Source organism: Pyrgilauda ruficollis, unplaced genomic scaffold (genome assembly GCF_017590135.1).
Source record: "Pyrgilauda ruficollis isolate IOZ18807 unplaced genomic scaffold, ASM1759013v1 scaffold8, whole genome shotgun sequence".
Lineage (NCBI taxonomy): Eukaryota > Metazoa > Chordata > Aves > Passeriformes > Passeridae > Pyrgilauda > Pyrgilauda ruficollis.
The window spans coordinates 8,118,862-8,137,545 of NW_024529932.1; the positions used below are offsets into that span (position 1 = coordinate 8,118,862).

Consider the following 18,684-nt stretch of genomic DNA (forward strand, 5'->3'; position numbering starts at 1 on the left):
AAATTAAGCATTCTGGAGGACACCACGTCTAGTCAAATATTGCAAGTTATATATGAAAACTAGCGAGAGATTCCTTGATTTTGTGTTTGTGTTGAGTACTACGAAACATAAATTGCTAATGTTCAGAGAATAGTGGATTTCCAGTGTAAATGTGTAGGAAAAATCTACATGTTATAGGATATTACAGCATTCTAGCAATATCTGGTATCACTGCAAAATGATTTCCATGTAACAAACAGCGGTGTCTGACTACACCAGTTCTTTCTGCTTGTTGAATCCAAGTAGATCCTGACTTGTGCAGAAGGAAGAGAGCATTTATGAGAGCCTGTGCTTGTAAATGAAGTACAGGAGTCAATGACAGGCCATGTAAACCCAAATAAATGAAAATGCAGAGCAGCTACTGAAAACACATGTATTAAAGATGCTCAATAAAACTTAGCCCACAGTTTTAGCTGGAAAGGCTGCAGATTTACAGGTAAAACCTCAAGAAAATAAGGTGGACTAGTTTCCACAAAGAGAATGTTTTCTTTTTGGCTCTTCTTGTGGGACCATTTTTATGGGAAACTTTAGGCAGGGCTCCCTCCTCAGCTGCACAGGGGAGAGAAAGTTGTGGGTCAAGATAAGGACAGGGAGAGATCGCTCATCAATTACTACCAGGGCCAAAACAGACTTGAGCTGGGGAAATTAGTTTAATTTATTACTAATCAAATTGGAGTAGGATAATGATAAGTATAACCAAATCCTAAAACCTTCCCTGCTGCTTCTTCCTGAGCTTAACTACTCTTGAATTCCCTGCCTCTTCCCCTCCTTCTGACTCTTGCAAAGAGAGTAAATATCTGAAGGGTGACATTTTGAAAGGCATCTAGATCTTAAAACTGACTTTCGAAATACAGATTTTAGGCTTAAAGGCTTTAATACTCTTTATAATACTTTAATACTTTTAAAAGAATCGTAGGAGTCAAAATGCTGAAAATGGGGAGGCTCATCAAATGCTCTGCTCTTCAGGGAATTCACATGTCCAAATTAGCTACAGGTCAGTATTTGCAGTGGTTATGAGTTGGTTAGAGTTGATCCTGTGGATGTGTGTACAGACAGCTTTTCATTAGCTCCACTCAGCCTCTCAGCCTGTCCTGGGTAAGCTGGCCGTGTTCCAACAGCAAGGTGGCTGTGCTAGCATCGTGCTGTGCCTGAGCAAATATTTTCTGATCCTCAGCAGGGTGCTTGAGCTGAGGCAGAGCACTGCTAGGGCAGCCCTACGATTTCAGGGCTGGCTGGCTTGTGATCTGCCTAGCACAGACAGTCCTGAGAAGCTCTGCAAAGCTCCCCTGAGGTATCCAGGGACAGGAATCTGCAAGCTGAGCGGGGAGCTTTGTGAGGCAGCAGTTCTCAGTATTTTTACACTGATCACTTCTGTTGTCCTTCTTCGCTGTAAAGGCTGGGTCTCCCAGTTCCATCCACACTCACACTTGCCCCATCCCACCACGCTCCCTCCAGGCTTTGGCAGCCCCCATGCAGCAATGGGCAGGCAGCATCTTATTTCTTGTCAGCCTGTGTCATTGAAGCAACTTGCTTAACTGCTTGATTCAATTTGTGCTAGAAAAGTCAAGGCAATAGAGACTGACCATGCTTTGGTTTCAAAATATCACCTTCAACATTTTTTTTCCATTTTCTTTATTACCATATCAAGGAAAAATCAGTTAGGTGCAGTGAAAAAAATGGAAACTAAACAGATACTTTATTATGCACAGAAATGTGAATATTCACTACATCTGACTGTTCCTTCTCACACTATGCCCTACTTATAATTAAGGTAAAGGCATTATAATGTTTTCATTTGCTTTTTATTTCTTGATGGGTTCTAAAATAAGTACTTTGTGGAAAATGACACCCTTAACCTGAGGCTACTAAACCAGGCCAATGCATTCTTCCCAAATTCATTAACGCAGCATGTAAGAGACTCCACAAGGAGACTGTCTTTTACTGGTACCTCTCAAATATGCTACTTACTGCAGGTTATGGATGAAAGGTCTCCTAATGATGTGGTGGATTATGTTGAACACACTAAAAGAAATTCAACCTTTTTAAGAAATACAGAGAAAATATAATTTTAAAGGTCTGGTGCAGTTCTTACGAAAATCAGCTTGATATATTTACAATTACTTCAGTGAGAGGTAGAATGGGTCTTTCTTATTATATGTAACTTGAGAATTATTGGACTGGGAAAAGAAGAAATTTCTTCTCCTCGTGTTCTGAAAATTTATACTGTACCAGGAGACCAGAATTGATTAATCCCAATATCAAATTCTAATGATAGAGTCTTTTATCAAAGCTGCAAAAGTACTTGATATGTGGGGTAATAAAAATCAAAGCAAAGTAAAAATACCAACAGAGGACTCCAATTCTCATCAGCTTCCTTGGTGTGGTGCTGGCAGGAATTTATATACTTAAGATGAATTAGAGAAAGTCAGATTCTCTAAGTCCTAAAGGTGAAAAATTCTGCAGGCTAGCTAGTGCATGGGCTAAGAGATCTTTTAATCACAGGAATTTTAAGATACCTAGGTTGGTGGTGAAATGTCATATCTCCTAATGGTTGCTATATATATCTGTTCTCACAGATCAAAGGGGAAAGCTGCTTCTGCTGCTCCTTGCCTACTGTTTTCATGAATAAACATATGCTCTTATTTAACCATTTCACTACTTTTTGCTAAGAACCAATTTCCACAAAGAAACAAGTGAGCCTGAATCTGAGAAAGAAAAGTATTTAGCAAGAAATACCACATGAGTAAGAGCACTTTCTGCTAGTAGATCATCTCAGGCAGCTGGGACAGATCTCGTTCAAAGGACAAGTTCTTGTTAGGAGGTGAATACTGCTAGTGGAAGGATTAGGTGAAAGACTGATTCATGCACCTACACAAATCTTGGGCTGAAGACTGGGAACTAATCCAGAAAGTAACAACACTGTGGAAAATGGCAACATCTCCACTCCTTCCCCTGTCTACTGACACATTCCTCTGTAATGTTGCTTGGTTGACATTGACAGAAATACATAAAAAATACCTGTCTTTAACAAACTGACAGATAATGTTTGTCAGTTATAAAGATTTTCACAGGCATGAGATAATTAGAGATTTGATTATGTAAATATATATAGCATTTATTTTTTAACCAGATGTTTAACAAAAATTAATTGGAAAATAGTCTCTTTCATAGAGAATATTAAATATTGGAAATTTCCCTTATACTTTGATTGATCTGTTGTAATTAAACTGTGGTGGGATCATTAGTACAAAAATGCATTTTGCTTTGGTTGAAATGTGAAATTAATGCAAGCGTGTGGCTTGGAGCATGTTATTGCTGCCATCACTTTCACAGCTCACAGATCTTGAGCTTGTTGCCCAGAGTGGCTGTGGATGCCCCATCCCTGGAGTTCTCCAAGGCCAGGCTGGATGGGGGCCCTGAATAAGATGGTCTAGAGGAAGATGTCCCTGCCTGTGGTGGCAGGGGCGTGGTTGGAGCTTGATGATCTTTACTGCCCCTTCCAGCCTAAGCTATTCTAGGATTCTGTGATTCTAAACAAATGAGTGTCTCCGAAAATTGTTTCCACTCCTCTGCTCCTGACCAAAGCAGACTTTTTTAACACTGATGCTGCACATATCTTCACAGAATATCCTGGCTTTTAATAAGGTAGCAGAGACATGTATTGTTGAAACATAAAACTCTAGCATGCTAATCAAGGTGTGTGCAACCTGAAAGCAATCTTAGTGGATGAAATAGATTTTGCAGTAAAATGAAAACTGCAAAATCATAGAACATCTTGAGTTGAAAGGGACCCATAATGTTCCTCAAGTCCTGCTCCCTGCTTCTCACAGGACTACCTAAAACTAAACCATATTGCCAAGACCATTATCCAGATGCACATTGAATGATAGGTGTTTTAGGTAAAATGTTTTCTGGATGCTGTCAGGGTACTGCAGGGGCCAGGGCCCCCTGAGTGCCGGGAGCTGTGGGGTCTGCAGGATGGAGGGGCAGCATCTGGCAGCCAGGACATGTCCCAGACACCCAGACTGGGAACGTGAGGACAGCCCACCACCAGCACTGGCATCTCCCTGGGGTTGGGGATGGGGAAAGATCAATATTGGGCTGGAACTCAGGCCCTTGGATGGGCCGTGGACGGGCAGGGCAGGGCTGTGAGAGCTTCGCTGAGGCAGGACTGACAGCCCTAGGGGCTGATGGGGGTGCAGAGCCCTTGGCAGGGCCAAGGGTGTCCTGGGAGGCTGGACAGGGACTGTCAGGCCAATGGTGCCTTTGGGACTGCCACAGGTCATGTTTAAGTACATGAAGATATTTATTAATGGAAAAAACATTCAGTCTGTTCTCGGTGTGCTGATGTTCAAAGGGATTTTGAAATTCTCTTGGGATCACTGGTGAGTTTCTTCTTGTGGTGTTGCCCATGCCATGTTCTGCCTGTCTGCCGTGTTGAGTTCACCCACTCCTCTGCTTGAGAGCACCTGTAAGGGAAGCTGGCCAAGGAGCACATAGGGTTGAATTCTGACTCTTTGCTGTCTTGTGAAGATAGATGTTCCTTTGAAGGAATCCTTTGCTTTATTCCACAGGGCTAGATTTATCTTGGACTTATCCAAGTAGCAGTCAGGAGTACCTTCTTAAAAGCAGTTTCTGTGTCTTGAAGCAAGAAAAGATAAATTGTAAATTGCCGTGACCTTTTTCAGGTGGAATCCACTGTTGCCTTTTGTTTATCTAGCTGGTTTGGCAGAATAATGTGTTAAGGATAGAGTCATCTCCTTTACCTTTCTCCCTTTCACATGTCCTTACAGGTGGCTCCATGCTTTTGATATGTCATGCATACCTATGCTTCTTGTGGGGCAGATCCTATCTAACCCTAATTTGTTTGCTTTTTATCTGCCTTACTTACTCTTTTCATACCAAGAAATTATTTTAGAGGTCCAAATTTACAACTGAAGGATATTAATGTTTCTCTCTTTATCACTTTCTCTCTCTTTTTCATTATAGAAAATGAATGTATTCCTACCAAAATTTTTGATTTCTTAAAGGTACAATATTTTTGCTGCCAATCTGGGTTTATGAGGTATCTATGACATACAGAAAATGTTATATTTGGTCACTCTGCTCTGAAGACTGTTGCATGTTATGAAACACTCTGGGGTTTGCTATAAATAGCGAGAAATTTTTAACAGTCACTTTGCTGCTGTGTGGAATAATATTCTTTTGACAATGCAGTGAGCTGGAAATACAAACGTGTAAGCAAATGCTGAGAGTTACAATTTCACAAGAACCCAAGCATGTCCTGAGTTGTGCTGAGAAAACCTTACCTAGTTTATTCAATTGTATCAGGCATCGATTGAAAAGCTATTTTTCATTTCTGTGGAGAGTATATGTATTTCTCTTAGGGTGCTTTTTAAATAAAACATGGGTGTAATGGAATATGGTATTTTGTTATTTCTGTCTACAGAAAAAATAGCAAATCAGGGTTTCAGTAAAATAGAAAATCAGGATTTTTTCTTATTTTCATGAATCTTTCTCCACAGCTAGTTCTGCTGGCTGTGGCTCTGACTTACCCCACTCTACCAGCAGAGCAGGAGTATTGGAGAGGTTTTAATAGCTGTTTCTTTTTCTGTCTTAAGGGTAAAAGTCATGCTTTACCTGTCTGGTGGTCAGCCAGCCACAGAGCAGCACTAATTTTACAGGCTTTCCAAGTTTTCATTTTATTGAATTGAGGCTTGGACCATTTAAAATATAAATTTGTTGAACCAATAGAGAACTCGTATTTCTCTTAATGTACTTAACATATTGGCATTTAGGTATCTTTCAGTAGTACATTCACTCCTATAGGAGTGAATAGGAGGTAGACTTAACCAGTACAGGCATGTTTCTCCAAGCCTTGTGCTCCCTTCACGACAGAGAAATGTAAGTGTGTCTACACATGGGGCATAACTCATTTGACCGTGAATTAGATGTCTCACTTAGGTCATACAACTTTTACTCCAGAAGCACCTGCTTCTGTTGTTGCCTGTAGAAAGAGTTGTAAACTGACTGAAGCAATTAATTCCACACTGACACTACATTAATTATCCCAGAAATAACTTGTGTAGTTTTTGTTTGAATGCAAAATGATACCCTATTATGTCTCCCCTTCCTGTTTCCACCTAAATTTGTGTTAAGTCACTGGTTCATTCCTCTGCTTTCCAGACAGATTGATCACCTTTGACAGGTCTCACAAATCAAATGCATAATCCAACTCCTCACCATAATCCAACTCCTTACCAATGATGTTTCCTTTCTCACTCTCCCTATGAATACAAGAATATCCCATATTAAACTATTTTTTTTTCCAATTTGAGCCTTTTACTTTTTGTTCATTTCATAGACTGAGGTTGGAAGGAACCTCTGGAGGTCATCTGGTTCAACCCTCTGCTCAAGCAGAGTCACCTAGAGTCAGTTTCCCAGGACCACATCCATGGGGCTTTTGAGTAACTTCAAGGATGGAAACTCCACAATCTCTGCAGGCAGCCTGTAGCACTGCTTGGTCACCCTATATACAACAAGTGTTCTCTGATGTTCAGAGGGAGCCTCCTTTGGGTAGGTTATGTCTATGGCCTCTGGTCCTGGGCACCACTGGAAAAAGTCTTGCTCTGTCATCCCTGATCCCTTCAGGTACATGGATAAGATCATCCTGAGCCTTCTCATCTCCAGGTTAAACAGAGTCCCAGCTCTCTCAGCCTTTCTTCATAGGGAAGAATGTCCCAGTTTCCTGTCATCTTTTCTGGATGCTCTCCAGCATGTCCATGTGTCTCCTGTACTGTGAATCCCAGAACTGGACACGGACTCCAGGTGTGGCCTCACCAGTTCTGAGCAGAAGGGAAGGATCACTTCCCTCCACCAGCTGCAACACTCCTCCTTCCAGAGCCCAGAGTACTTCTAGGCTTTGATGGATCATGTTCCATTTCGTGTCCACCCGGATCACCAGGGCCTTTCCTTCAAAGCTTTTGCTACAGGATTTGTGTTTGACCTCTTTACATTGGCGTTAAGTATGTTTTTCATATACCCGCACTCAGATTTTTCTTCTTTGGGGTAAACCATCAAATGTTTTCAAATTTTTTTTGGAGGTCATATTTTTTAGACCTTTCATTGCCTTCATTGCTTTTCACCAGACTCTCTAATTGAACCATCTCTTTGTTATACTTTAAAAGGAACAAATTTGCACTTCTGGGGTCTGAAAGTTGGTGGTCACAGTATAAGGATTACTTCCTGCATTTTGCAAGCTGCATTTTTTGTTTACATAGTCCTGTATAGTGTTTTCTTTATAAATGACAGCATGACATGTTGGCTTACATTCATTTTTTCCACTCTGTGCACTCTGGGCCATCTTCTTAGGAACAGTTAGCCTGCCTGTACTTTTTGCATTTGATTATTTCTATCTAAGCATATTTATTGCCTTTATTTTGAATTCCAGCTTTAGCCCATTTTCCAGTTTAAGAGATTTTTTTTTTAATTCCAGTGTTGTCCGTCATACTTTCAGCCCTTCTAGACATGTCATGGAAACATAGCAAGAAATTCATTGCATTTCTTTCTGCAAGTGTACTGTTGACTTGTCCAGTGTTCACAAAATCCCCTAAGCCTCTAACTCCTCAAATGTTATGAAATACCTTACTGTAAATGTTCCTGAGACACTGCCATGTATCCTATAGGACATTCAGAGAAGTCCAGTTGTTTTAAAATTTAGGTTAACAGCTGGACTTCCTTTCTGAAAGTCACCCTTTACTCTTTGTACGTGTAAGTGATGATGGTGTTCAGGTTCAAGCTGATTTTTGCCCCAGTCTTTCCATTCTCTAAATAACTATGAGCCTAATAAGGAAGCAGCTTTGTTTTCTCTTACTGAATTAGTCCATTGTATGAAATCAAGCATGGATGTGCAACTGTGTATGAAAGTGTGGCCTAGCACTGTAAGTTTCTAACCTAATCCCAAAAATAAAACTAAAAAAAAAAAAAAAAAAAGATTATAATCACAGTTTGGGAGGGTTCATGCACTGATCAAAATCAAAGGAGCAGCTCCATTGAAATTTCTGGATTGCAGAGGCTGGAGAAAAGACCTGGCCAATTAGAAGGAAAATCCTTTTTAACCCCCCAGTTATTTCTCAGGGATACCATCCTGTATTTCCTTAATCTTTTTGAGGAGATGTGTAACCTTCCCTCAGTCACTATTTCAAAACACACATCTTTGAACGGAGTAGTATCCTCCCTCAGTGCAACCAGTGAAGCTTTTCCCTGTGCTTTTCCTTAAAGATTAGGCAGTGGATTTGGCATTTGATTCATAAGCTTTTTGGTCCTAGGCTGGCTTGCATCCAGAGTACGCAGAGGGTTTGCAGAGGGTCGGATGTTGTGTACCTAGTGAAATAGCTGGTGGTGCACTGCTCAGTAGGAGACTCTCCATGTTCCTGAAAAGCAGCTTTAGAATCTGTCAGTATTTCTGAGCTGGGTCTTTGGGGAGAGAGGCTGAAAGAGTTCCTTAGAATCAGGAACTGTTTGCTCCCTTTCTTTCAGTGATAGGTTTTTTGGTTTTCATCCCAGAGCTACTTAGGCTACACTGTAATTTCACTGCAACACAGGACTGTAAAATATTATATATAATTGCTCTTTTCAAAATGTTCTCTTGCACCACTGTAAATCAGGAGAATTTCCTCTGAAAATGGTGGAATTAGTCTCATTTTATTCAGTGAGAATATAATTAAAGAGACAGGAAGGCAATGAATTGTAGCAGTAATGAAATACAACTCATGACAGAAATGTTTCTATCTTTCCCTGCTTACGAGGAAGATGGATGATGCCATCCTGATTGCCTGTAGGCTAATGGTCCTGGTATAAACCTGTCCAGCTTTGGGGAGGTGCCCAGAAATGTGACTTACTATGGCAAGCTTCAGGCAAACCTGATACCCTATAACATAAACTATATTTTTAGATAAAAAGAAGAATATAAGAAGCACAAGAAATCAAAGAAAAGTGATGGAGGTCATCCTGGATCACAGTTGCAGAATAAAGTCTGCTAGAAAGTGCCTGAATCATCTCTGGAACTTCTTTGGAAATGCAAGGGCTTTGCAAAAGCTGATAAGAGTGATCCAGTCTTAACTCTTGTCTGCTGTTGTTCTTTACAAGACCTGAGTGTTTTGCCCCAGGAAAGCTGAGGCAGGTTTTTTTTTCTGCTGTCCTGTTCCCTGATTTGGCAACTTGAAGAGACTGGCAGGCCATTTTCTAAAACACCCATCAGTCGTCAAGAGAGAGCAGGACAACAGAATCACTAATACAACATGAGAGAAGTGATAGGAAACATCAACAATTCCTGTTAAGCAGAGCATGTGATAATTTAGGGGATAAAGCTGAAATATCACTGAACCTTTGACAGTTTTGAAAGGGAAACTAATAAGTTGTGTATGAAGAATATCTTTGCAAAAATTTCTCAAAATGCTCTGGAAACACTCAACCTTTTGAAGCAAGGGGCAGTTCACTTGGTTATTGTTAGTTAGGCATTTTTACAGGATAGTCTGTCTTTTATTGCTTTTCACACATGAGTCTCAAAGTGTGTTACAGGGTGGTCAATAGCATTTTTCCTGCTGTGCTGAAAGGCCACATAAGAAGTCAGGATTGATAATTTGCCTGGGGTTACCCAGAAGCAGAGCAGAGGACTCCAGAGTGCCTGTTTAGTACAATATTTACACAGTCAGTGTTTCCTGAGAAAAGTCCACCTGGGGAAGATTGGCACAATATATTAATGCAGACAGTGATCACATCAAAGAGTTTAACACCTCAAATTGACAGAGGCGAAGTGGGAACACAGGGGGATGCATTGGTTTTCTTCTAGTCTCACAGCAGGTTAACAGGAGAAACACACCTCCAAGCCAGGTGCCTTGCCTTGCTGACATGCAGCTCAACCCCAGGCTAGGCTGGCTCATCCAGGGTCTGTGGTCACACTCTCTCCTCCTGAGCTGAAAACACCCTGTTTTCACCTGAAGATGGAAGAGGCAAGTGGTCATATGAGATAATTTTTTTTTTTTTTGCACAAGAGTGACATTCTACAAACAGAAAACTCTCCATCACAGGGGAATGAAATAGGAAGAGAATTTAGAAAGGCTGTACCATGTATTTCATACTTGGCAACTTGTACTTTGGAGTTAAAACAATTTTGCTTGTGCCCTTTTGAAAGCATGAGGCTACATGCATGAAGAAAGCATCCTATTTCCCAGGGAGCCATGTTTCAAAAGTAGAAAAAGAACACTTAGCCACGGAGCATTAAATCAGCTCATGTAGTTAGCTGACTAGCTTTCTCACAGAGATGAGGGTCCCAGAGTGAAGCGGAGGAAGCAAGGCTTAGGAATGTAAATATTAGTAGGTGTGCATGAACATAAATTGTAAAATTTGACAATTTTAATGACTTGCATTTATTTTCACTTGCTGAGTTCCCTGGCTGACATCAGAAGCTGAATGTTAGGTTGCTAGCAGAGAAGGCAGAGGGCAATAGGGACAGGATAGGCTCAATTCCCATGTTGCCATAGAGTTTGCAATGACAGCATTATGTAAAAAAATATTATGTAAACCTTATGTAAAGACAACTGATAGAAAGAGGAGCTTCCTAAAATCTCCCCCAGACATAGAAGTACCATGTAGAATTACCTGTCACCTCAGCAGGAGCTTTCAGACCACTGGACACTTAAATCACATCATTATAACAGACACCTCTGGATTCCCTGATGGAGGTTCTTCTATTTTACTTGGTAGGATTATGGATGGGAGGAGGATTAAATGATAAGTGAATCATGTGACAGCAAGCGAATGCCTGAAGATGAAAGAAATGGTGACTGGAGGAGGCCTTTCATTTCAAGATATTATGTGGAATGGAAAACACACATACAAGGCATTATGATGCCTAATACTGCATAGGTGCACAAGGTTTGTGTGTTGTGCCTGTATTGAGTATGAGACCCTTAGGGTAAGGTCTGTGGATATTTTAGGTCACCTAGCACAGTATTGCCCTGGTCTTTGTGCAGACCTGGAATGGAAACATTAACGGGGTTGTTTTTCATGTTTTTTAATGTGGTTGTGTTTCATGAAACATTTCATGTTTCAATACGGCAAGCTGTATTTACAAAGAGATACAGCTTTGTCTGATTTAGTTTAGTTTTCAATGTCCATTTCAGTCTGGTAGTTTTGTCCTTGACTGCCATCATGGACCAAGAGGTAACAATCCACGGCCTCAGTGATCTCAACCCTTGGACAGTGCTCAAAATATCTAGACATCTGACAGGCAAATGCAAAAGCTATAAACGATTGTGATGAACCACCTGATGCTCCTTTCCTACTGTACCTTCTGCTGTCCCACAAATACAAATTGGATGAAGCTCTCTTACCAAGAAATCTGCAGATTCTAACTGAGTGTCAGCCTTCAACTCTGCTGCATGTATGAGAAGGAAAACAGGAAACAGGAGGACTAGTATGATATTTCCATGCCATTTGTTACTTTATAGAGCTGTTTTTCACACCTATTTTTATTTGATTTTTCTATAAAATGGCCACAATTGACTTGTATTAGATATTTTGCTGAAAAAGAACAGAAGGCACTTTTTTTCACTAACCTGCTTTCAGGCAGTTGCAATTTCTCTTCATTTTTTGCTTTTTGTAATTTATAGCTAAGTAACAGAGAAAGAACAACTCTAAAATTTGCTTGTAAGTCCAGGTACATTCCAGGAACGTTATTTAGACGGCACTCTGAGAATACATATTATTGCTTTCTTATTTAATTGGGTACAAACAAAATCCAACATCTGATTTGGGAATACTTCTGTGTCAGTTTAGGTTATTTTCTGACTCAATTTGATGAGCAGGCTGTGAGTCTCATTACTTGAGTAGGTGAGTGCAAGAGGCTACTGTATAAAAGGCTACAGTTAATTGTTTTAGCTAAAAAGATGGAGAAAGTAGAATGAGGATCCACATCTATAAGCTGATTCTTCCCCTTGTCTAAACTTTTTTTTTTTTTTTTTTTTGTTTTACAGGTGATGGAAATTAAAGGACAAATGATTCATGTGCCAGAATCAAACTCTATATTGTTTCTGGGTTCCCCCTGTGTGGACAAGCTGGATGAGCTGATGGGCCGAGGCCTCCATCTTTCGGACATTCCTATCCATGATGCTACTCGTGATGTCATATTGGTCGGGGAGCAAGCAAAGGCACAGGATGGCTTGAAAAAACGAATGGATAAGCTGAAGGCAACGCTAGAATGTACACACCAAGCCCTGGAAGAGGAGAAGAAGAAGACAGTAGATCTCCTTATTTCCATTTTCCCTGAAGAGGTGGCTCAGCAGCTGTGGCAGGGGCAGCAGGTTCAGGCCAGGAAGTTTGATGATGTCACCATGCTCTTCTCGGACATTGTTGGCTTCACTGCCATCTGTGCTCAGTGCACGCCCATGCAGGTCATCAGCATGCTCAACGAGCTCTACACGCGCTTCGACCACCAGTGTGGATTCCTTGACATCTACAAGGTAACAGCTCAAGTCCTAACCTAGCAAAAGATAACTGAAATGAAGGCAGGAAAAATTCCAGTGGCTTTCTTCCTAAATTGCAGGCCTTCCTCAGAAAAGTATAAAGGCAATATTTTTGTTTTATATGTAAAAAAACCCAGATCTGAAATACGACCATTGAAACTCAAATGCTTCAATATGAAATGGTCGTCATGGTACTCCCATGGGTACATAGGCCTCATATTCCCATTTTCTTATAGCAATGCACATGTCCTGTATTATAGCCTGGTTTCCTTTAGATGACACATCAGCCACAGCATTCTAACAATGAAGAAGTGCACGGTGATGAATCCTAGCTCAGACTTCAGCTCCTGGGAGGCACTCACTTTCATCTTGAATGATTTAGGTTTAGGGTTTAGGCATTTATCTTTCCCTTGAAAGAACTAAAATTTTCCATAAGGAACGGAGCATACACTAAAAATAGTTACTATAAGGAACTTCAACTTCCACTGAAAAACAGGAAGAGGAGAGCAGATGTCTATGCATAGTAAATGTAATGAATGGGACATGGTGCTGGTGTGCCATTTCCTCCAAAGGAAATGTCACACATGTTGGTCCCATTAGAGGACTCATCTTCACTTCTCTTAAATGGATTTGGTGTCCAGTATGTATTTGAGAGAAAAAAAGGGGGAGGTAGAATTTAATAAATGCACTGAAGATATTAGCAGTGTAATTATCCTGTGAAACCTACTGACTGTTTTGTATATGGAATGCCTTTAATTTTGTGATAGAAGAAATAGAGCGAGTCTCTTTTTATATGTTAATTCACAAGAGAAAAGAGATGTGGTTGTGAAATTATATATTGACTTTTTTACAGCCTGAGGTTTGCAAACTAACAGTTTTCAAATATTTAATATAGTATTTGTTGATAGGCTGTAGAGAAAAAGGCCTCAAAAATGTCCTGCTCCTTTCATTTCTAGCCTTTAGTGCACTTTAAAAGGAATTGAAAAATAATTACTACCCATCTAAATAATAATTATGGCTGAAAAGCTACAGCATGTACCACAGATAGAATTGAAAATGGTGTAGCTGAAGGTTGGTAGGGCAGTTTACCAAAGTAAACAAGTACACTGTAAAGAAGTTTTAGGCTCCTGGTTTAGGGGTTTGTTTTACTAATGCTCAGAAGCCAAAGGGACACCTTGGTACATCAATGCAGTGGAAGGTACCAGCCCTAATATGAAAACTGTTGTGGTGGTGCTGTCAGCAAAGATGGTGAGTGTGATCTCAGTTTTTGTTAATCTAATGTTGCTGCACAGGATTATGACACAGATTCAAGAACAGGACTTGAGGAACTTCCAACCCAGAGTCAGGAGGATACCTAGTGACCCTGCTTCACCCTGGGTCCACATGGGTGTCTCACTGTGTTGCCAGGTGATTAATTTCAGCTGTTTTGAAGCATTCAGAATATCCTTTGTTGAAAATTATGGTTGCATGGGAATAGGATATAAAGTATGCAAAACTCTATGATCTGACTGCAAAGAAAGCTGGTTGAATCCTGTGAGAACACTAAGAAGGAATATTTATGCATAGGAATGATCACCACCAGAACAATTATGATTTTATAAATCATTGTCAGGTAGTGAATTTTAGATACTTAATTACCACTATTTATACCCAGGCCACCTCAAAGATATACTCGTGTAACCAGGCTACAGAAATTTATCATGTGACCTAAATACATACATTTTAAAATTCGCTTGTTTTTAAGCAGCATGGCAAGAATAATATGGAAAGATTATTTGGTGGACCCATCTGAATACCAAAGTCACCATTTTGTAAACAGAAAATTAAGTAAAATATTATAAATTCCATGCTGTAAATTATTTATCCAGCTTTACTGTTACAGAATTTTTTACTCAGAACCTCACTGCTTCTAATCCGGTAGCGAATGTAATATTTTCATTTGTCTCATGCTATTCATCCAAGGATGTTTATAGAGAAATATGGCACAAAAGGAACAAAGATTCTCACATTTAACTAATCAGACATAGAGGGCAAGCATAATAAGCTCTTGGATACAGACTGAAAATGCTTGGAGAGACCTGAATGGTGATGGGTTAGACTTTGAAATTTCTTTGAAATTAAAGTAAGTAGATATAACTGATTAGGTAGGGAAAGCTTATCCAATGGATGGAGGCAGAGGTAAGAATGACACAGATGATGGGCTCAGAAGATAAATTTCACAGCAGCATTTTGAATGGATAGCAATTATGACAGATTACATTTGTCCAGGCTGAGGGAGAGCATTGCCGTAATTGAGATGCACGGTGGTATGAGCCTGGGTGACAGTTTTAGCAATCTAGAAGGATCTGTGTTTTAGAGAGTGAAACCTAGGAGAGAATCTGCTGACATATGGCCTTGGTGAAAAGATTAGGAGGGACATGTTCACGATAATCACAGAACAAGGAGGTGAAAGAACTGAGACCTGGTGCTGCATTTGGAAACTGGGGTTGCTGACTATCAGAGCTAATTATATTTGGCTTGGAGTTGAGGAGTGGGAGAAAAAGTCAAGCAAGGAGTGCAGTTCTGGTCAGTGTAGCTGCAGATGCTTGGCAAGCTGGTATTTGTGGACATGCAAGTAAAAGCATGGACTCCAGGAGCAAAAGTCATGGGAGAGATATCTCAGTAAATTTTGAAAGCCGTGGCTTTGGGTAAAATATGTACTTGTTGGCCTGTTTTGACCTGTTTTTCTCTGCCTCTGAGTTCCTGTTATTTATCAGAAAAGTACTGGGAAATGATGCTTCAGTTAAGCCATCTCTTTATCAAGTAAGCTTTTTAGATATGCTGCAGCCATGTATTCTGGCATTTAAACTTAACCCTGCAGTCTGAAATCTTCCTTGCTTAAGATTCCCACAGCTTCTGTTTCTCCTTCATGTAATATGTATTTGACATTGGCTCATTTACAATATTTATTTCTTGTTGAGTCCTTCTGCCTTTGTAGGCCTGCTTTCTCAGCTCTTTTCCCCTCAGTTTCCTTTCTGAAACATTTCCCTCTTGCACCCTTTAACTGTGTAAAGGCAGCATTTATTTTGCATGTTTTTTTGGCTGCGTGGCTGAGTAGTGTCGAGCCAAACAGAGCAGAGCCAGGCCTAATCCTGTAGGTGTTAGTTTCTTTGTCCTTTCTCTAAACAGGGCAGAATTTGTCCTTGGAGACATTGCAGATTTTCTCTGACACTATACTTAACTTTCTCTGAAGTCCTTAGTCCCTTTTTCCTTGTCTAAGCAGAGAGTCCTAAATATTTTTTGAAAATGAACTGTGGTCAGCTGCCAGAATTTCTTTGCTATACATCTTCATCGTAAACATTTTAATTGAATGTTTATTGATTATTTATATAAGACAATATAATTACATACATTCATTTTACAGTCAGAATCCACAAGTTCCTTGTGTGGACTCCTGCTTTCTTTTTGGTTTCATTATTTTGCTAAAGTGGCACTGTCTCTGAGCGGTACCACACACAGCTTCCTTGGGCTTTTATTCCTGGCAACATGATACACTTAATGTGTTACATCTTTATTTTCTGATTTCATATGCCTAACACTGTATATAGCCTTAATGTTTGCTTGTTGTAAAGACCCAAGACTAAAAAATGATGGGAAATCTGGACTTTCCTGCAATCATTCAAGACTGATACTCACTAGTTTTGAAAAATGTTTATATTTAGGTTGTGATACAATGCTTTCAGGAATGTAATTTTAAACTCCCATTTTCTAAGAATATTGCTTTACATTTCTGTATTGGTAGTTTAAGTTGCAGAAATCTGTACTCATTTTACAGAAAATACCAGTACATTCTCAGTGCCATGACTGTCCCCTCTTGAGAACTAATACATCTTGTACTCAAATACAAGTATTTGTACATATTGTACTCAAAGAAATGTTCTCAACCTTACTATCAGTGCTATAATGGCAAATAAAGAATACTTCAATAAGCAGGGTCATGAGCTTCAGATTATTCTGAAGTTTTCCAGGCTTTGTGTTTCATAAGTTAAAAAACATAGTCTCCAAATTTTCATATAAAATCTATGGCCACAATTTTAGCCATCTTTCCATCCAGTTTTAACCTTTTAAGTTCTGTGCAAATACATGGCATTTTTGAGAAGTTTTGAAATTCTAAACTTCAGCTTAGGCATTTGCAAAATGCAGGAAATGCAATTAAGATATATAAAATGATAGTGATACTCTTACATGAGCAGTACAGAACACATAAAATATTACAAGATAATAAAAATTTTAAAAATTCCATTTTTTTTTTAAATGGAATGGTGCAGTTCTGAGGATTAGCAGTGCAGTAGGTATTGCTTCTTCCTGATAGCTTAAAGTCAGTGGGTTTTGAATGTGTAATAGATGAAAATGGGCAATACAAAAAAAATTTCCACAGCCCAGAGGCTCGCTCTCTCTGCAGAGTCACCCAGCCTGGTAGAGCTGCCTTCAGCACATTGCTCTGTTTGGGTCCCACCACAGAGGGTTTCTGAACCTTCTTTCTCCTGTCTTTGAGCTGGCTATGACACTTTCTCCTCCTTGAAGTCTTTGCCTGTACATGGACTTGCTGGCACACTGGCATGTCTTACTCCAGTATAAAGTTAGAGCAAAGCAGCTGTCTCTTTGGGGAACTCAGAAGTGTTCTTGGGTTAAGGGAAAAAAAGAAAAACCCAAGAAAAAAAAAAGGAAACACAAAATGTTCCATGGATTTTCCCTGCAGATCTGGTGTAACACCACCCAAGAACTCAAGAATATTTTAGGACTTCCCATTCCTTTAAGCATGTATTTTTCTCCAACCTTGTGGACAATTTACACTTTCTGTCTTCAGGGAGATCTGCAAATGAAGCAAGCAGTCGCTCAGGCTCCAGAAGAGTTATTCTTTGCTTTATAAACATTCAGCCCTGCACAAAGCACTGAAACATTTGTGCATGTTCTCCTGCAATACATCACCCAAGAATCCTATAAAGAGCCTAGGACTTCTGTTTCTGTATATAACTACTTGTCTACTTCTTCAGTAATGCCATACTTGTATATAATTCCTTTTTTTTTTTTTTTTTTTTTTTCCTGTTTTTGGTCTCTCTCCTTTCACTTTTCTCTCAACTGGAATCCACACATTTGTTTGTAACTGCCCTGGTCCATTTCTCTCAAGTTGCATGGGAGCCTTATAGTCTGTGTCCAGCTTACAGGTCCTGTGAGCACTTTCCAAGTCCTCAGTTTGTATGTGAAGCCTGGCTATAAGCTGTAACTTCAACAGGACCAAGAAGGGTGTCCTCCCTGCTCCAAACTGAGGAGCAAGCCCACATACTGTGTCCAGACAGGAACCATGGCTAAGGGCATTCCATCTTGCAGCCAGCACACAGATGCTATGTCCCTGATGCTATGTCCTTTGTTTTATTCTGTCCAGTTTTTCCACCTTCTAAATTTTAGTACCTCTGAGGGACTGGAGAAAATTAATTTCACTTTCCATCTGCTTCGGCTCTTTTAATTTTTAAGCAGTCTGGCTGGACTGTCATGTACCCAGATGCAACATTTTCATTCATGCAAACAGCATTCCTAACTGCCCCTTAATTTATTAAATTATTTAAAGGAACATGGAGGACACTTAAGTAAGTTTTTATAAACTAGATGACATAGGAATTTCAGGACACATAATTTAAAGCTTGTATAAGGTTGAGGAAGATGTTCTGGATCATTAGAAGTTTAAATACTGGGGATACCTATGGCAAATTAAGACCACACTTACATTGGGAGAAGGACAGTCACATTAAACTAAAATGTGTCTCTTGGGTCATACATGATTATTTTAATATTTTCTTATTTTCTTAAATAGTTCTGCACTTTGATATTGCAATAAGGCAGAATACCAGCCAGGAAGTTTTCTGTTCATCAGAGATAATTGGTCTGATTTTTGCAGTTTCATATTTGGCTACAGAAGAGAGAAATCATTTATGCACTATGAACTTTGTATTCCATGGCTGTTGTGTGCAAACCTAATGCTGGTAACATGTAGATTGCAAGTCTTCTGACATGACTCTTTTTAACTACTGAAAAAAATCCCTCTTTTAAGATACTAGGTAGTAATTCTACATGGCAAGTACTGTTT

General features: G+C 39.7%; 1 protein-coding gene across 1 annotated transcript in view; it reads left to right on the top strand.

Annotated features, from left to right (window-relative positions):
- Positions 1–18,684, top strand: part of GUCY1A2 (guanylate cyclase 1 soluble subunit alpha 2) — a 152,160-nt gene that overhangs the window by 62,851 nt on the left and 70,625 nt on the right. The window contains exon 5 of the mRNA XM_041487209.1: positions 12,075–12,560. Coding sequence (XP_041343143.1) covers positions 12,075–12,560 — 486 coding nt within the window. The remainder of the gene's footprint in view (positions 1–12,074; positions 12,561–18,684) is intronic.